The 19,044-nt window shown below is 40.4% G+C and overlaps 1 protein-coding gene across 2 annotated transcripts in view; it reads left to right on the top strand.

Moving 5' to 3' along the window:
- The window catches only part of LOC136864720 (KN motif and ankyrin repeat domain-containing protein 2), a 480,434-nt gene that overhangs the window by 363,607 nt on the left and 97,783 nt on the right, over window positions 1-19,044 (top strand). For both annotated transcript variants that reach the window (XM_067142058.2, XM_067142057.2), the window contains exon 5: window positions 1,629-1,831. In XM_067142058.2, the coding sequence (XP_066998159.2) occupies window positions 1,629-1,831 (203 nt within the window). The remainder of the gene's footprint in view (window positions 1-1,628; window positions 1,832-19,044) is intronic.

The following is a 19,044-nucleotide window of genomic DNA, read 5'->3' as shown; positions in this document are numbered from 1 at the left end:
AATTTTTTGTGTAATGTATGTTTCAATTTCATTTATTTGCTGTATGATTTTTCAGCTTACATTGCCACTGGGACATCCACATTTGCAGTCTATTTGTTAATAATAATAATAATAATAATAATAATAATAATAATAATACGAAATCCCATCTCTCTTCATGCATGTTACAATGACTACTTCACTCTTCTTTGCAGAGAACTTCATCCAGTATAGTGTAACTGTTTCCTTCAGCTGTTGTTGTACTTTTCACTTTTCCCCCATATCGTCAAATTATCTGCAAGTAATATTACTTTAATCTTACGTTCTCCAATCCTTCCCTTCATGTTCTGTAGTACCCTGTCCACAACTGTAATGAAGAGTAGTGGTGTGGCAGCTCGTCCTTATCCGAGATCATTCTTCAGCCTGAACTGCAACTGTCCTTACAATGCTAACGTTCACCCAGCTCTGACTCCTCATCTATACTCTCAGCACTTCCAGTTATTACTGTACTCTTTCCCTTTATTTGAAGCACTTTACAAACTTTGTGTCTGCATATGCTTTCTCATCCAGAAAGACCCATCACAAAGCCCTTCTCATACTCCAACTGAGATTAATAGAAGAGAATATCTACTTTACTAACCTTCATGTTTTTCGACTTAAAGTACAGAATATGCCAATGTTGAATTTCATACCGATAATTCATTTCTTGATGATAACTTTCTCTGCGCAGACATTCTCGCAGTCTCTCATTTTGTATGACTTGATGCAACATTTCAACAGGAATTCTACCGATTTCCTCTCTTGTTTTTGCTTTCACTTCTTCTGCCATGGAAGATTGGATATAGTAAACCTCACCCTTAGGATGACCCTACAAGAAGAAGAAGAAATAAGTCTGTAAGACCATTCGATCTTGGGGGTCATGCAGTGTCACAGTTCCTTGAAATGACATGGTTGGCAAACAATATTGTCATGAATATTTGTGATGTGTGTGTAAAGTAGTTAGGGGGACGTAAAAACAAATAACATTATTCGCTGTCTCTGCCCCTTACTCCATCTTCCGTCAATCTGTTGTGGAAAATTGCCCTGGGTTAATTAGATGTGCTGATTGAACACCACCATGCTGCACGATGTTGAAATGAAATGATGCTGAAATTATCTACTCACAGTCTACTCACAGCCGTTCATGTAATATGTTTTGACACAATATCGTGCTGCCTACAACTCTACTGCTCCACAATTACTAAATGGCCGGACGATGTGAGCAGCATTTTAGAAGTCATTCAATGCTACCAACCACCTGCGTTTTTGCAAAAATGCCAGCATTTCTTTTTTCTTTTCTTTTTTAGTTACACTGTAGTTTTTATGTTGTTCAGTAGCTGTCTCACTACAAATGAGATCCACTGCTGATCTTCCTGGTCGGCTCTCTGTTAATCCACACTCCGTTATCGCCTTCATTCATTTCTCCGATATCTTCTCATGTGTTAGCACAGTGGCGCATCGGTGTTCCCTCTCTTTTGTTCAGGTATTTCTTCATGGTATATTTACTGCTATGTATAATGCATATATGAGGAGCTCCAGTGCCATGTTAAAAACCATTTAAACAGTTTAATTACAGTCCTTTGATTAACATCATTCAATTTTGTTGGCAGATGGACTGGATACAAGCAGAGCTATCCATGAGGATCATAACAAGAGTGCTGAAAATGAGATGAGCTTATCGTTACTGAATTTATCAGCTCAAGGTATTATTGAAGAACAAGAAGCAACACCTGTAGCATTCGGTACTATGCAGGATTTTGATGTGGCTAGTGTTGGTAGTGCAGCATCAGGAGTTAGCACAGGCACATTACAGGTAAATAAATTGTCAATAATTATTCTATGAAATATTTTTTGATTTTTACTAAGAATAGTGATCCTTGGATGTAAACGAATAGCACATATCAGGAGGCACATACGTTAAATAGATCCTTTATCGAGAAGGTGAATGATGATGCGTCTTTTTATGAAGCGTCACTGTGACAAACTTTCTCTAAGGAAACCTGAGGCAACAAGTCCCTCACGAGCTACCAGCTTCAACCGAACAAATGTTAACCTCTTTTATAAAAATGTAGCAGCTCCATTATCCGGTGAGCAGTTGAGCTGCAAATGTATGCATTAGGACATGATTACAGTGATTTGCAAATATTTGTAGTGTGATACATATTTATTTGTGACATCTTTAAAATTGCTATTGGTCTACAGCAGTCTAATAAACCATCTCGAATACCTGAAGGCAAACTGACTATTTAAAGGTGAGGAGTATAAGTTCTTCATATTGTACCAGTAAAAGTTCGGGGCGTAAGGCACGAGAAGGATCTCAGGTAGTGGAAGTTGGTTTTTTGGAGCCGGTACAGAGCAGGATAGACTCGCAGGGCGAATAATAGATGGTTATACCCTTTTTCAAACAATTTATTAATAATGTTAATCAATTCACCACCCTGCAATGTCGATATAGAATGCAAATAACTTGTTAAAATCAAAAGGGTTAACGTAAATCTTCTTGAATGCAATTTGTGAAAATAAATAAATCTCACAGATCCAATAGTCTTTTGCAAAAACATAAGTGTCAGTTTTTCACCTAAAGTCTTTCTAAGTATTATGACATGACATGAGCACACTTATAATTGAAAATAAGAATTTGAACTTCTGTTGAGAGTTTCTCGGTTTATGAGCCTTTAAACATAGAACACTTGAAACTCCTAGAGTGTTTCTTATGTGAAATAGATTTTAAAAATAGATTTATCATTAAAAGATGAATTTTGAGTAATGGTGGAAAACTACGAAGTATCGTCACACGCAGCACTGGGTAAACCACTGTTCACGATTGGTAAGAAAGAAAAAAAAAGAAAGTCAGTTTGTGACTACTCACTTATTAAAAAACTTGGCTTACGAATACTGATGAGAATCTGGAACATTCCGCGGGTGCGGATGATGAAAGTAGTTGGATCTTGTAGAATTTTCTGAAGATTTCTGCTGCTCGTGGAAATGATCTTAACACACGGAACATGCAAGTAGTATTTACAGATGCTATGTTAATTTTAGGACGTCAAATGAGTGATCACAGTCCTTGTTGCAAAAAAAAAAAAACTATTTTAAACTGTCACTGAGAACGTCCAACACAGTGCAAACACGTAATATTTCTCATTACCGTCTCTAACCACAGTCTTTGAATCGTTGTCCTGACAGATAACACTGATTCTCTAATGTTGATAGAACTATATTATTTTAGAAAAGGTTCTTAACTTTCACTAAGTTTATCACTGTAACACGTCATGTCCTAATATGGCACATAAATAAAAAGACACAGTCCAAGGATGTGCTATGTTAGAAAATAAGTTCTAGAGTAGTTAGTTACTGTACACGACAGTTTCTGTTGGTAATTTAATATTGTGTGCAATTAATTAAGTCCACACGTCATGTTGTGAATGTCCAATATATAACTTCGAACTTCACTGATTTCGTACGTGTTATAGGTCGAAATGTCTGTAAGTTACATCGTAGTCGCGGCACAATAGACTACTTACGGTGCGACGTCTTTTTTTTTCAAGTACGATGGCGATTTACTAGCCCGTAATTTCGTCTCCGCGAAACACGACGAAAAGTACTGTCTTCGAGACTGCACGAACATACTATGTGAGGGCCAGTCTCCCCTCTCTCTTACTCATACACATACTGCACTGCTAGACTGGACTGCTTGCAATGAACTGAACTCAACTCAACATACCACTACCTGTTAGCCTTGACCCAGTGGCATATATAGCTGGCGCTGGGAGGGGTAGTTCCTCTCGGCCATGTGACCGTGAGTGCGTAATTTCTGTCAGATTTTAAATCATTGTAACTCAGCAACCATAGGATGGATTAATTTGGAATTTATAGAGGTTAATTTTCATGACGTCTTCTACAATTTAGCGTTTGTTCCGTTAAAATTGGTACAGGCGTTGAAAACTTGCAAAAAGAAAGATATTTTCGAGAAATATCTCTAGGGGAGGTGAGCTTTGAACGACAGGTGACGTCACTTGACTCGGCCTAGCGCACTCGTGGAGTCTGGTACATACTGGAACATTCCTTTACTTAGATGTTCGTACGTCGGACGGATCTTATATGCTGGAACAACATTTCTTTTAATAACTATGGACCAGGACCTAGGCTTTCCTGGTACAATATATACTTAATATATATAATATTTAAGGGGAGTTATGACTAAAATATTTGATTTTTTTAAGAACAAAACAGTTTTTTGTTCGTAAAAATATAGTCCCTTCCTTCCTCCATCAGATAATGGTATCAGTTAAGTCGCTCCGCAATTTTTAAAGCCCTTAGCGACCATCTAAAAGGAGAGTGGAGGAGACTGTTGTACCTATGAAACAATGTACCTTTGAACTTGAGCACACATGCTTTGTGAGAATTACAGACGCATCTAGTGGCTGCCAGTTGTATTAGTTCATTAAGCTGATAACAGATAGAGCAGCTATGCTTGTTAAGTCTGTTTCGACATATTTTCTTTTTAATCAAACCTGTATCAAATACAGTAGAGACAATACGCGACACTTACGGATTTAACCTTGCTAACATGGGAGACAGTTCGACGGTGGCGCTCCTAGTGACTTGACCTGAAAAAATCGTGCTAAATTCAAATATCAATGGAAATGTATATACGGAAATGGATAAATAACTTACGCCTAGAAAGAAAGTGTTATTGAGATATTAACTTCGAAGTTGCTAAAGCAATTCTGGATAAATGAATGAAGAATCATTTAAAAGTTTATTATTATAAGATTGAAATTAGACCTATAAACAAGATGTGAAATGGACTGCTGTGAAATGGCTTGATCTTTCATTTATGCATTACTTTTTTAGCTGAACTCTTACGGTTGGATTCGTCTTTTTTCTCATTTAAAAACATTGTATCATCACATTAAGATACTTGTCAATAAAAATATCGGCACATTCCTTACACATATCGAATGAATTAACATTTAATAGCTGGACAGTTTTCCTCTTAACATGAAGCCTACTAACAGAAAGAAAAGCTATAAAATCCCGGCTTTAATCTGAGAAGAGGGATAAAAGAAAGAAAAGTATGGAAATGTTGTCGATAGTGATGCTCTGAGGAATATTTTTCGTACAATTAGAGTAAAAATATAACATACCCTTGGCTGTACAGTCGAGGATTTTTAAAGTCGCTGGCCTGGAAATGATCTGAACAGATCTTATAATTCTTATATAAGCGTAACGTCCCTTCTTTCTTGTACACCTTATCCAAATCACTCCTGTGACATTTCAAAACCCTCAGATCACACCTACAACAACACATCGGCATTGAAGGTTAACTGCTGCACTATACAATAAAATATGCGTATTACATTTTAAGCCAGTTAAAATATGGGTCGAGCAGGTCAGATGATTATGAAGTACTATAAAGATCTCTGTCACTGGGAGAATATATATGCAAACACAATATTACTTACATTTTCTTGTCACGAGGGAACCTGAAGAACGACCGCGCATTCTTCTTTACTTCATAGTTACTGCAGCCAAACACAGCACATACCTTTCCCCTCATGTTGAGAGGAGATATCAAGGAATGACACACGCTACCATTTAGTTATGTCAACTCACTGAAAACGCATAAATAACACCAAAAACTTCACACAAAAATACATGTGCTCTTATAACAGAATCAGTAGTTTTCAGGTCTACTCGCTAGAGAGAGCTCCAATAGCTGTCCCTCTCTATCTCGCTCAGTGTCGCGTATTGTCTCTACTGTATTTGTCTGTATATCTTTGGTCTTGTGACCGTACATTTAGTCAGCCAGGTTTTCATTTTCTAAGTGTAAATGTATGTGAGGTACTCAAATTATACAATCACAGTGTGATTATCTATCAATTGATGAGTATGCTGGACCAATTTTTTTCAGGATGAATTCAACCCAAAAAGTCAGTAGCATGAAACTAGGGGCATTTGGCTTTTTCTCACTAACACCACATCTTGTACCTGTGAACACTATAGGTGGGCTGGCGTAAGGTTGCACATGGCAGCTACGCAAAACGTTGGTCACACTGCAGTGGCGCATGAAGCGATGTTGCCACCATAAGGCCCCATTCACAATGCAAACGTAACCGTAAACTTAACGCCGTGACGTAACCGTAAAATTAACGTAAAATTTGTGGTATTCACAATAGAGGACGCAACATTAACGTAAAGAGTACACAGCAGCCAATCAAAACACTGCCATGTTATTTAGTACGGAAGCCAGGTTTTGGGCTATCTCGCAGTTTTATATTTCAATACCTCTATGGAATCAAACAACGTGGTAGCGGAATTCATATTACTTCAAAAATCTATTGCTTTGCTCCTGGGAGCTGTGTAGGCCTACGGTACCTGAAAAGGCGATCTAAACAACGGTGCAGAAAATTGATTCATCCCTTGAATCAAAGAAGGTTATCTCAGGGCGATTTCGGTAATCTACTGTAAGAAATGACCCTCATCAGTTCGTTTTGGACATGCGGATGAAACCTGAACTGTTTTGCCTTTCTTACGATTTGCTTCCCCTTTTCTAATAAAAAGAAATGTAAGGTCTCCTTTACCGACATCTATGACCCTGTCTATCACACCCCGATGAGATGTTTGGATCTATTTGTTTGGATGATATCGTTTTCGTAAGCTAGTAGTCCGTCATAATGTTAAGAAATATAGAAATATATATATATTTATGACAGGGATTGTCTCTCGTCCGTTTGCCAGCGCTGCGAGCTTGTCTCCCGCCATTTATTGTCAGATTTCATTGCTACAGGATATTAATTTCCACCTATTATTTTTCGGTATAGCGTATTTGTAATTCTTTTTCCTTCTATCATACATAGCTTATACACAGATTATTTTGAAAGAGAATTACAAGTGTTTCGTCGAAAGAAGTCATTATATCGTGCATAACACACAATCTTTACCTCTGCTCTGATTGGCTGGTTCTTAAAGTTAACGTAAAATTAACCGCAAGAGCTTGGAGTTTTCAATCCCTTAATTTTACGGACTCGCAGCTAAGTTTACGTCGGCGCATTGTGAATGGATCCATTAGATAAGATGGCCGCTAACTTCTAAGTTAACGTTAATTTTAATTTTACGTTACGTTACGTTACGTTACGTTACGTTACGTTACGTTTGCATTGTGAATGGGGCTTAACAGCTGATTGCACGACACGTAAGATTTTAGAAACTTGAGAGAAATGTTTTTAATGCCATCGGGATGATACACGATACAAATGAAATCGGCCGACAACAATCGCACTTTCAACACACCGATTTAAATATATCACACAAAATAAGAGATAAATCTACTACGAAGTTCTTATTATCGCGATATTACAGAATGCGGAAGAAATCGGCAGACAAGAATCTCACTTAAAATACACCAATAAATGTAACAATAATATACACCGGTGCTAACACAAAAGATTTCGAGTACAATGTATTAAATTTACGAAAATTCAGAAACGTTATTTTTCTTAACTTATTCACATTGGTAGAAGCTCTATACCCTCCAGATCACTGCCATCACTACCGTGGCCTTCGTTGTTGCCGTTGTTTTTTCCTCTTCGCCGTCGTTGACGTCCAGGCAGATCATCAACTCCTGACAGTCACTGATGATGCCATCTATTGCCATCGCCGAGTTAATTAATGTTGCGATACCGCTAACTTTCTTCCCCCACGAAGCCGCATCCACTAGAGCAATACCCTCTCGGAACAATCTTTCCACTTCAGTAATTGTGAAGGATTTGTTATTTGTGCGTGCGTAATGTTTCACTTCACTCCATACCACCTCAATAGGGTTGAAGTGACAGTGGTACGGCAGCAACCTAACAACCTTGTGTCCTAGTTCCTTCGCTACCTCATCGACTACGTACGTCGGTGAAACCGGTTTGTTTTGTTTAACCAATGCATATAAGGCTAATTTAGTCATACACATATGCGCTGGGATATTTCTTGCTTGCAGCCATTCCATTAACAGTTCTTTACGGGCGCTCGAAGTAGGAGTCTTGTCCATTATTACGGAGTGGTAAGGTGCAGTGTCCATAACAATGACAGAAGGGCCTTTGAGCTGTTGCAGGAGTTTCTTAAACCAATCTAAAAAGCGAAAATTTCCCATATCTTAGTGATAATCACCGGGTTTTTTTTTTTTCGATCGGAACATTAGAAGACCACCTTCCACAAAACCACTGGATGAAGCTGCGTGTGCTTTTATTAATCTGGCGCCCTTCCCAGTCGGTTGATTACCGGAGCTTTTAGGACTGTCATCAGTCCAAGATTTACGCAATGCACTCCCCAGCATTCACCCACGTCTCATCCAACCATATTACCTCGTGGAGATCCTTACCGACAAGTTCATTTAGAAAAATACTCCTAGCCATCACGATGTGGGACTTTTCAAGCAACAGTTTTCTTGCGCAGTACCAATTTTAAGAAAGATTTGTCCCTGGAGAAAAAAGCTTTTCCTGTTTAAGGGAGACTAGTAATTTTGCCACGATAGGGTATTTCTTCCTGCTGTGATAATCGCACACGTGTCTACGTATTGCATCAGCCTGGAAAGAATCAACTGCTGTTACAGGAGATGGCTTAAATTGTTTCCTTCTTGGAGTGCTAAAAAACAAGTTCCCACTATCAGCCCCCTTTCCGCTACTGCTATGTTCCCCAGTCCTTTTCTTTTTCCTTCAGTTACTGGAGGAGAACACCTTTCTGAATAACAGTCCGCTTTGAAAGCCGTAATGTTTGACTTGTACGTTCCACGAATTGATCTGCAGGAACAGAGGGACGACCATGCAAGCGTACGAATTCCCTCTCCCTCTCGTAAAACTCGAGAGTTCTCCGCACTAATTCACATGCCTGACCATTAAGGGGCACTCCTCGGCGCAAACGATTATCACTTCGCGATTCATCATATTGTCGTTTCCGTGACATCATACTAACACTAGTTACAAAAAATTCGGTTATCTCACAAAAAGCACCACTTTCGTCAACGCGCGAATCACAACTGACCACGTGCTAGTGACGACAGAGTGGCGGCAACACTTCAGTACGGGAGTCAAGGTAGTTATCAACGAGCTAGAATAACATAGAGGGGCTGTATACATGACATCAGCGCTCCCTGCTTGAAGCAAGTTGATAAGGGGCAGCCATGTTTACGGTTGTCAAAACAAAGCGAATTGGCGCATACTGTATGTTGAGGTGACAGGGAGATCGTGCATGCCAATTTAATTCCCTAAGTTTTAAGAAGTGAAAACATAGATTCTCGCTTTCAAGAATGCCAGCCGTAAGCTCAGCGTATGGTTGTACTAATCGGAGTAATAAAACCAAGGATATATCGTACTTTAAGTATTACTGAATTATAGCAGAGATTCCTTTTTGTAATTAAATCCATTTTATTGTTTACTTAGCGAAAGTACGGATAGCCACGGTAATCATTTGTCGAATTTTGTTTCAGATTTCGTTTAAAGAACAAGGAATTAACCGAACAATGCGTTGTGAGGGCGAAAACAGATAAATGGTATCCCACTCAATTCAGTTGCTTATGCTCTGTACATTTCCAGCCCTATTTAATTTCCATTCACATTTACAAATAAAGGAAATGGAGCGCCCTCCACCAAGAAAACGTAACCACAAAAAATCACTTATTTCGTTCAAACGTACACCAAGTATGTTAAATACAGCATTTTACTGCTATTTTTGAAATGTATACAGCCTTTATTGTAGATGTCTGTTGTCACACTTCATAATGGACAACTTTCAAGCTTACCTTTCAGCTAGTAATCCCAGTATGATATGGTAATGGGAGAAACGTGATATCCCCCCTATATTATAATAAATAATTACACTAAACGATTATTGTGGTAAAGTATTCATGGGCCGCCTCTGTGGTGCACTGGTTAGCGTGAGCAGCTGCCACCCCTGGAAGCCCGGGTTCGATTCCCAGCTCCGCCACGAAATTTGAAAAGGGGCACGAGGGCTGGAACGGGATTCTATCAGCCTGGGGAGGTCAACTGAGTAGAAGTGGGTTCGACTCCCACCTCAGCCATCCTCGAAGTGATTTTCCGTGGTTTTCCACTTCTCCTCCAGGCAAATGCCGGGTTGGTACCTAACTTAAGGCCACGGCCGCTTCCTTCTCCCCCGCACAAGGCCCCTGTTCAGCATAGCAGGTGCAGCCCTCCCTCACAGTTGTATCCCCCGATCCAATATCTCACGCTCCAGAACACTGTCCTTGAAGTGGTAGAGGTGGGATCCGTCGCTGAGTCCGTGGGAAAAACCAACCCGGGAGGGTAAGTGCTGGTGGGGATTATTGTTTTAAGAGGAAGTACAACTAGGCAACCATCCTCCATATAACACTAATCAGAGAGAAAAATGGAAGGGATCCGACACTTCGAAAAATGAAGATATCGGTCAAAGAATGACAAGGGCCACGAAGGGCGTGAAAATGAAAGACTCCCTAGCCCTCGCAAACCTAATGGCGTCGGGGTCAGAAAAGAACAAGAGTTGACCAAGAGATGTCAGATAGGATAGATGAAAGTGAGGAGCCTGGCACAAGTAAGTGGCAGCAATGCCAGGACTCAGCTAAGGGCCCCGTGGTCGCCAACCCACGCTCCAAAGTTCAGAGCCCCTGGGGCCCGGGAGGGTATACAGATTAAGAAAGGATCACAGTACTCATGAGGATGCAATAATTTTAAGAATATGAACAGAATGAGGTTGTAACCTAGTGTAAGTCCCTATGATTTTAAGGCTTCCTGTCATAAATATTTATGTCCATAGTTTTTATTCTAATTTTACGCTTAATCACTACAGCCAAGCAGGGTAACGCTCTTGTTCCGATTTCGAGGCCTATTCATATGTCACTGTGCGATGATTTCGAACTACCCTACAATCAACTGATCGTGATGTTGGCCTCGTGCTGCAATATGATGAAGTGGCGGTATTCGCTTTAATGTTTCAAGCTTTCGGCAACGGTCTTTAATTCTCCCTCAGTGATTCTAAAATGCGTATTTTCTACACTTTTCGTCATTTAAAGGCCATGTCCCCTTGCTTGTATGACCACAGGAAACATGGCGGACGTTCGTTCTATTAGGTTCACCCAGGCAGCGCTCCCGCCTCTCTATGTTATTCTAGCTCGTTGGTAGTTATACATGGCACCATTATACTAGCCATATTGCCAACAACAACCAAATGAAAATAGTTGATCTTTATTTTGCAGCTCGCTTAAACATTACATTTTTTAATGCTCATGTTTTTGTAGGTATATAAAAGGTTATACGCACTATACAAAATTAAATACGAACTAATATGTATAAAATCCATAACTGTATCTGACATAAAAAGTACCGGTAGTGAATTGGTCGTTCTGATTGACGGGTGACGTTCTTCAATTATTATTTTTAGTAGTGCCAACATGAACTATAACTGTCAAATGCAACCTTGTACCGGTCCACTTATAGTGCATATTGTACCTTTGAACATGAACACTGTTCAAAGGTACATGAGATTATGAATATGATTGTGATTTATCTATATATAACAGATTGAATTATCGTAGCCTACGTATAGTAATGGTTAATTATTGTTACGGATTCCTTCTACTGCAATAATAATGCCAAGGAGTAAAACGGGCGAGAAGAGAGATCCCATTGATGCAGATTCAATTAATCCAGCAGTGGCTGCTATTACGGCATCACCAAGCAAACGTATTTCCTTGCGTGAAGCATGCAAAGTTTATGGTGTGAAATTGGCTGCTCTACACTAGCATTTAAAGCTGTACAGGAACTCTAGGGATCATCTGAGCCATTTTCATATAATGTTCAATATGATACCGGTACCATGAAAGTCTTTTCTGGGGAGGAGGAGGAGAAAGTTTTAGTTGACTATTTGCAGACATCTGCCAAAATTAATTATGGTTTAAGTAAAAAGCTGCTCGAGAATTAGCATACAAATATGCTGTTGTTAATAAAAAAAACTAATCTAACGTCAGTGGAAAACTAATGAAATAGCAAGAGAAGAGTGGATGAGTCTTTTTATGAAGCGTCACTGTTAAAAACTTTCTCTAAGGAAACCTGAGGCAACAAGTCTGTCAGGAGCTATCAGCTTCAACCGAACAAATGTTAACCTCTTTTATAATACTGTAGTAGGTGTACATGCTATGTTTGGGCCAATACCACCAGAAAGAACCTATAAAGTAGATGATAGGTTTATCAACTGTACAAGAGCCATCAAGTGTTACAGCTCCAAAGGGCATGAAGCAAGTGGGTGCTACCACTTATGCTGACTGTGGAATCACAATGACTACGATAGCTGCAATAAATGCCATCAGGAACCACATTCCTCCTATGTTGAATTTCCCTAGAGTCAACTTAGAGCAATTCATGCTGCAAGATTCGCCTAGTGGAACTATTAGAGTAGCGAATCCCTCTGGATGGACAAATGAGGAGTGCTTCTTACAGTTCTGATAGCATTTCAATAAACACACAAATCCTTCCAAGGAGAAGTTTTTCTGATGATTTTTATAATGAGTCACACCTAAGTTTACCAGCCATTGAACATGCCAGAGAAGTTGGACTAGTTATGCTGACTCTCCCTCCACATACTTCCAATAAAACGCAACACGTTGGTTGCACAGTTTTCAGACCCTTTAAGACTTTATATTATCAGGCTCTTGATTCATGGCATTCCAATAACCCTGGGAAAACTTTTGACATTTATGGAATTGCTGAGCTTGTTGGTAAAAATCTATTCCCGTGCTTTCAGCACAAGCAATATAATCAGTGGTTTTAAAGCTGCTGGTATCTTCCCATTAGATCCGGGTGTTTTCACAGAAGATTACTTCCTGGGATCATACGTAACTGACCACCTGTTCACACAGAGCTCTACGCCAGACACAACTGTGCAGAATTCTCTCCCTTGCACCTCAAAAACAACTCTAAATTATCAGACACTGCTAGGAACACAATTAAATTCTTTGAGTTCACAATCGCTTGGTAATTTTCCACATGAATCAACAGAAGGTTCTGCACGTCCATCAAGTCCTGTGGGTCAGGTGTTGCATTGAAAAACCAATCCCAGTTTCTCCAGTGGAAATTAAACCATATCCCAAAGCTGCTCCAAGAAAGTCTACCAAACGAGGAAGAAAACAAGGAAGAACATGGATAACAACTAACACACACCAGAAAAGGAGAAGATTAGAATGAGAAAAGACTAACAACTTAATGCAAGAAAAGCAAAGTCAGTGAGGTCAAGAAAAAGTTGCAAGAAAGTTTTACAGAGTGATTCAGAGGATAGAGATTTAGGGCCTGAGAATTTTAAAGACAGCAGTGGTGAGTGTGATGACATAGTGAATGATATTTGGAGATATTTAGATTATTTGAAGGAACAGGAGATATTTGAAATAAATAACTGCACTGTGGTGAATTTGTGTTAGTTCAGTTTTGAAAAAGAAAGGCAATCCTGATAATTTTGTTGCAGAAATAGTTGGCTGTGACTCTGGAATTTCTGACTATCAAGTGAAATATTGGAAACGTATCAGGAAAACAAATTCATTTATGAGAAGGGAATTTTTGATGTTAGTGAATGTAATATAGTAATGAAACTACTAAAACCAATGCAATTTGGCTCATCACAAAGACAGAATGAGCAGCTGATTTTTATGTTAATTTTTGTAGCATTAAATATGTCAGGTGAGGGTATATGACTTAAATTATGAAATTATCATTTTATGCTTAAAGTTTCAGAGCTTACTTAGTACTTAATTGTTTAAGCAACATATATCCATGTGAACAAGTATTATATATTCACTCTATTCCTCTCAATATCTGACTGATGACCAATGTTCAAAGGTACATGAAGGTGCCTTCAAAGGTACATGACTATCTTGTACATTTGAACAATTGTTCTCAATAATTGTTTTTTTAATTCATAGAAAATATGTGGCCCAATATAATCAGTGACATACAACTTAATGAAAAACATGTTAATCTTACATAGTGTGTAATTAAATATGAAAAAACTATGATTTATTTTTTAAAAATTACACAAGTGTTCAAAGGTACAACAGTCTTCCCTGCTATGTATTTAAAGGACTAAGACATGCCCTGAAGCAGTACAGAGTGTGTACAAAGTCTGTATACCCCTATTCTGATTAACAGAACGATAAAAAAAATACGGGCCAAACAAATGCGTTTGTTGAAAGAAATGTGGATTCCCCAAATGTAACCATTGCGGTTACGAGAGTTGCGATAAATCGCACATTCATCGGTGATCATGACTTATGCCTTCTGAGCCATTGTTTGGAATTGTTGCAGCATCCAACCACAAGTATCAACAGTTCATCATCTGTTTGCCCTTCCAGCGAGCCGGGTAGGGTGTTTGAAAACGAGCGACTTCCAAAGTTCCCTATTCAAAAACATTTTGTTGTCCAAGACAGATTTCCAATTCCATCCTCTTCTCTCCATGTCTTCCCTCAGTTGGTCTTCCAGCTGGTCTTCTCTTTTCCAAATAAGCACATGGTAACCTTGTGCTATTCATTCGTTTAACATGCCGAAACCATTTAAGTCTAGATGACATAAGTCTTTTCTCCATCGATTCATTTAGACCTAGGTTAGATCAGATCTAATCATTTTTCACATGATTAAGTCGGGTCTTTTGGAGGGCAGTTCTAAGAAATTTCATTTCACAGGCTTGAATCCTACTACAATGCTTTGATGTTAGTGTGCAGGCTTCCAGAGAACGTGTAAGGATGGGAATGAAATATGACTTGTAAAGGGTCGTTTTTGTTCTTTGTGGGACCTTCTCATCCCATAGTAGGTGTCTAATGATACTGTAAAAGTTAGAGCCTTTGGTTACTCTGTTTGTTATTTCTATCTCAGCTCTGTTATTACTAGCCAGTACGCTTCCTAAATAACTGAATTGGTGTACTACTTCAACTTGGTGGTCCTGTATTTTTATGTTGCATTCTGTATTATGTCTGCTGATTTTCAATGCTACTGTTTTAGATGGGTTCAATTTCATTCCATAATCGTCAAACTTCTTACACCATACATTCAGATTATTTTGCACTCCCTCCTCTGTTTCATCCCATATTGCCACATCATCTGCAAACACCAGAGCCTGAAGATCTTTATTACCTTTTCCTTTTAGTTCCTTTAAAATGTTTCCATAACTGCTATGAACAGAATAGGTGATAAGGCACTTCCCTGTTGTACTCCTTTGGTTATGTTGAACCATTCAGAGTGACCATCTCCAATTCTGACACAGCTCTTACAATTAGTATATAGCATTTGGATCTTTCTAATAAGGTACTCCGGTACACCAAGTTTTCTAAGACTTTCTAAGCATCAACACATCTCTCCAAATAATCTGATAATTCATTGACACTCAATGCACGCAAACACATTATTTTCAGATCCACTTTGATATGTTTCCTTATGGTTGATTCCGGTATCACAAACTTTGACGCACGTTACTGTATGGATTTGACCGGATATTGTTCGATAATTTTTCCACTTCAGCACATAGTTCAAGTCTGGTGGATGGTCTTCCACTTCTCGGCGTGTCGCGAACACTGCCCGTTGAAACGGCATTCTTTTCCTATGATAAGTCTTATTTGTTGGTGCTGCTTTCACAAACCGCACAATGAAATTGTCCCTCACATTTTTAATTGACTTGCCACTAATTTTACGCTTATGAATCCCCACAGCGGCCAGCAAACTTTCCTCAATCATATAATCACTTGTATCAGCCATTGTCTTAACTCATCGTAAATTATGCTACTTGCTTTGTAGTTAAGTATATAGGGTGCTTTGGTGAAAGCTTGTAAAAATTAAACAGGAAATAGGGAACATTCTTCTGAACAGGTTGAGATGCCTGCTTAGAGATATGGACTAAAACATCTCTATACTCCTAACTACGATGCTTGGGGCATGAGTCATAGCAATTATTTATTTTCCTCACATTGTACGGTGCTACCATAGAATGGTCATATACAGGGTGCGAAATCAGAAAAAAAAAATGGTGGGAGGGGGGGGGAGAAGGATCATAGGGCTTAACTACTAGTGTTCATTTCAGGCAGTGCTCGGCGGGTGAGGGGGTATTTAATTCCCTCTAAGTAAATTACCCCCTCTACCAGGAAAATGTAGATTTCAATTTTTTTTTTTTTAATTCTGTTATAACAAGAATGATAATTATTGGAAAGTTGTTCCTTGTAGTCGTTACACAGTTCAATAAAAATACTAATAACAAGTAGGCACTTCGAACTAGGTGCTATTTCACTGAATCCCTACGCGTATTCGATGGAAAAGGTCAATGTGAATTTCGGAAGTCTAGGCACATTATATATCTCCTGGGGGAGGTGAGCAGAAGTGGTGGTGGTGGTGGTGGTGGTGGTGGTGGTGGTGCAGCTAGATGACGAAGGATGGAATGGTGTGGTAGATGGAGGCGGCGTGGTTGCTGACGAATCAGCTATGACAGGCGTATCGGGTGCGTCGTGGAGTAGTTGAGTACCACATCTCCAAGGTACGAATGTTGCAATTATTTGTCCATCCGACAGACAAATAACGTGACACCACAGCGTCCATAAGACCTATCTGTGTCGGTGCGATGTAAACCAGATTGTAAGAAAAGTAAATAATGAACACTGAGTAAGAGAGAGCGACATCATTCGGATTCACTTCATTCATACAAAGAAAATGCTGTCAAGAGGAGAACTAAACTAAACTAGGAAAGAAAAAAAAAAAATTACAATGTAATTAACATGCATATATCATAACCATACCTGATGATTGTTTGTACAGAAGTTCCAAAAGCCTCCGTGGCTCAGGTGGCAGTGCGCCGGCCTCCTACCGCTGGGCTCCATGGTTCAAATCCCGGTCACCTCATATGAGATTTGTGCTGGACAAAGCGGAGGCGGGACGGGTTTTTCTTCGGGTACTCCGGTTTTCGCTGTCATCTTTCATTCCAGCAACACTCTCCAATATCATTTCATTTCATCTGTCAGTCATTAATCATTGCCCCAGAGGAGTGTGACAGGCTTCGGCAACGGCACAACTCCTATCCTTGCCGCTAGATGGGGGCTTCATTCATTCTATTCCTGACCTGGTCGAATGACTGGAAACAGGCTGAGGATTTTCATTTTCATAGAAGTTCCAGCCTACCCTCTTCAGATATTGCAAACTGCTCTATGACTTTCTTATTAAAGTCTGGGATGTCACAAGTCATTCTTTTCTCAAGGGAGAGCATAGCATATGTGCAAAGTCTTTCAGTTCTCATAGTGTTCCTCAGAAAATTTTAAATTCTACACTGACTGACAGAGCAAATGCAACACCAAGAAGGAGTGGTTCGAAAGGGATGAAAGTTGGGGAAAAAACAGAGACGGCACGGAAGAATAATTGATGTTTATTTCAAACCGATATGCAGGTTACACAATGCGCACGGCATCGACTCAGTAGGATGTAGGACCACCGCGAGCGGCGATGCACGCAGAAACACGTCGAGGTACAGAGTCAATAAGAGTGCGGATGGTGTCCTGAGGGATGGTTCTCCATTCTCTGTCAACCATTTGCCACAGTTTGTCGTCCGTACGAGGCTGGGGCAGAGTTTGCAAACGGCGTCCAATGAGATCCCACACGTGTTCGATTGGTGAGAGATCCGGAGAGTACGCTGGCCACGGAAGCATCTGTACACCTCGTAGAGCCTGCTGGGAGATGCGAGCAGTGTGTGGGCGGACATTATCCTGCTGAAACAGAGCATTGGGCAGCCCCTGAAGGTACGGGAGTGCCACTGGCCGCAGCACATGCTGCACGTAGCGGTGGGCATTTAACGTGCCTTGAATACGCACTAGAGGTGACGTGGAATCATACGCAATAGCGCCCCAAACCATGATGCCGCGTTGTCTAGCGGTAGGGCGCTCCACAGTTACTGCCGGATTTGACCTTTCTCCACGCAGACGCCACACTCGTTTGCGGTGACTATCACTGAGAGAACAGAAGCGTGACTCATCGGAGAACACGACGTTCCGCCATTCCCTCATCCAAGTCGCTCTAGCCCAGCACCATGCCAGGCGTGCACGTCTATGCTGTGGAGTCAATGGTAGTCTTCTGAGAGGACGCCGGGAGTGCAGGCCTCCTTCAACCAATCGACGGGAAATTGTTCTGGTCGATATTGGAACAGCCAGGGTGTCTTGCACATGCTGAAGAATGGCGGTTGACGTGGCGTGCGGGGCTGCCACTGCTTGGCGGCGGATGCACCGATCCTCACGTGCTGACGTCACTCGGGCTGCGCCTGGACCCCTCGCACGTGCCACATGTCCCTGCGCCAACCATCTTCGCCACAGGCGCTGCACCGTGGACACATCCCTATGGGTATCGGCTGCGATTTGACGAAGCGACCAACCTGCCCTTCTCAGCCCGATCACCATACCCCTCGTAAAATGCCTCCGTTGACGGCGGCCTGGCATTCTTAGCTATACACGTGTCCTGTGGCACACAACAACACGTTCTACAATGACTGTCGGCTGAGAAATCATGGTACGAAGTGGGCCATTCGCCAACGCCGTGTCCCATTTATCGTTCGCTATGTGCGCAGCACAGCGGCGCATTTCACATCATGAGCATACCTCAGTGACATCAGTCTACCCTGCAATTGGCATAAAGTTCTGACCACTCCTTCTTGGTGTTGCATTTGCTCTGTCAGTCAGTGTATTTAGAGTTGAAAATCAAAGTTCATATTAAACTGTTGTCATGGGTATGGTGTTGGTTATTTTCAACACATTGACACATTCTGAGCAAGTATGCGACATGTTATTCTGAATGAAGAAGGAACAGCGTTCTAGCACCGGCAGCCACTCGCAAATCTGCTCTAGAATATAGAACTTGCAATTCTGTTTTCAGTTTCTGTTCATTAAGAGAAGGGTAAGCTTGAAGCGTGGCTTTAAAATCATTTTCAGGGAATACCATGCTATAATGTTCAAAATTGCTAACAAATATATATAATACAACTTCCCCCCAT

Source organism: Anabrus simplex, chromosome 2 (genome assembly GCF_040414725.1).
Source record: "Anabrus simplex isolate iqAnaSimp1 chromosome 2, ASM4041472v1, whole genome shotgun sequence".
Classification (NCBI taxonomy): domain Eukaryota; kingdom Metazoa; phylum Arthropoda; class Insecta; order Orthoptera; family Tettigoniidae; genus Anabrus; species Anabrus simplex.
Note: the sequence above shows the minus strand (reverse complement) of the source record. Positions and strands in the feature narration are given on the sequence as shown.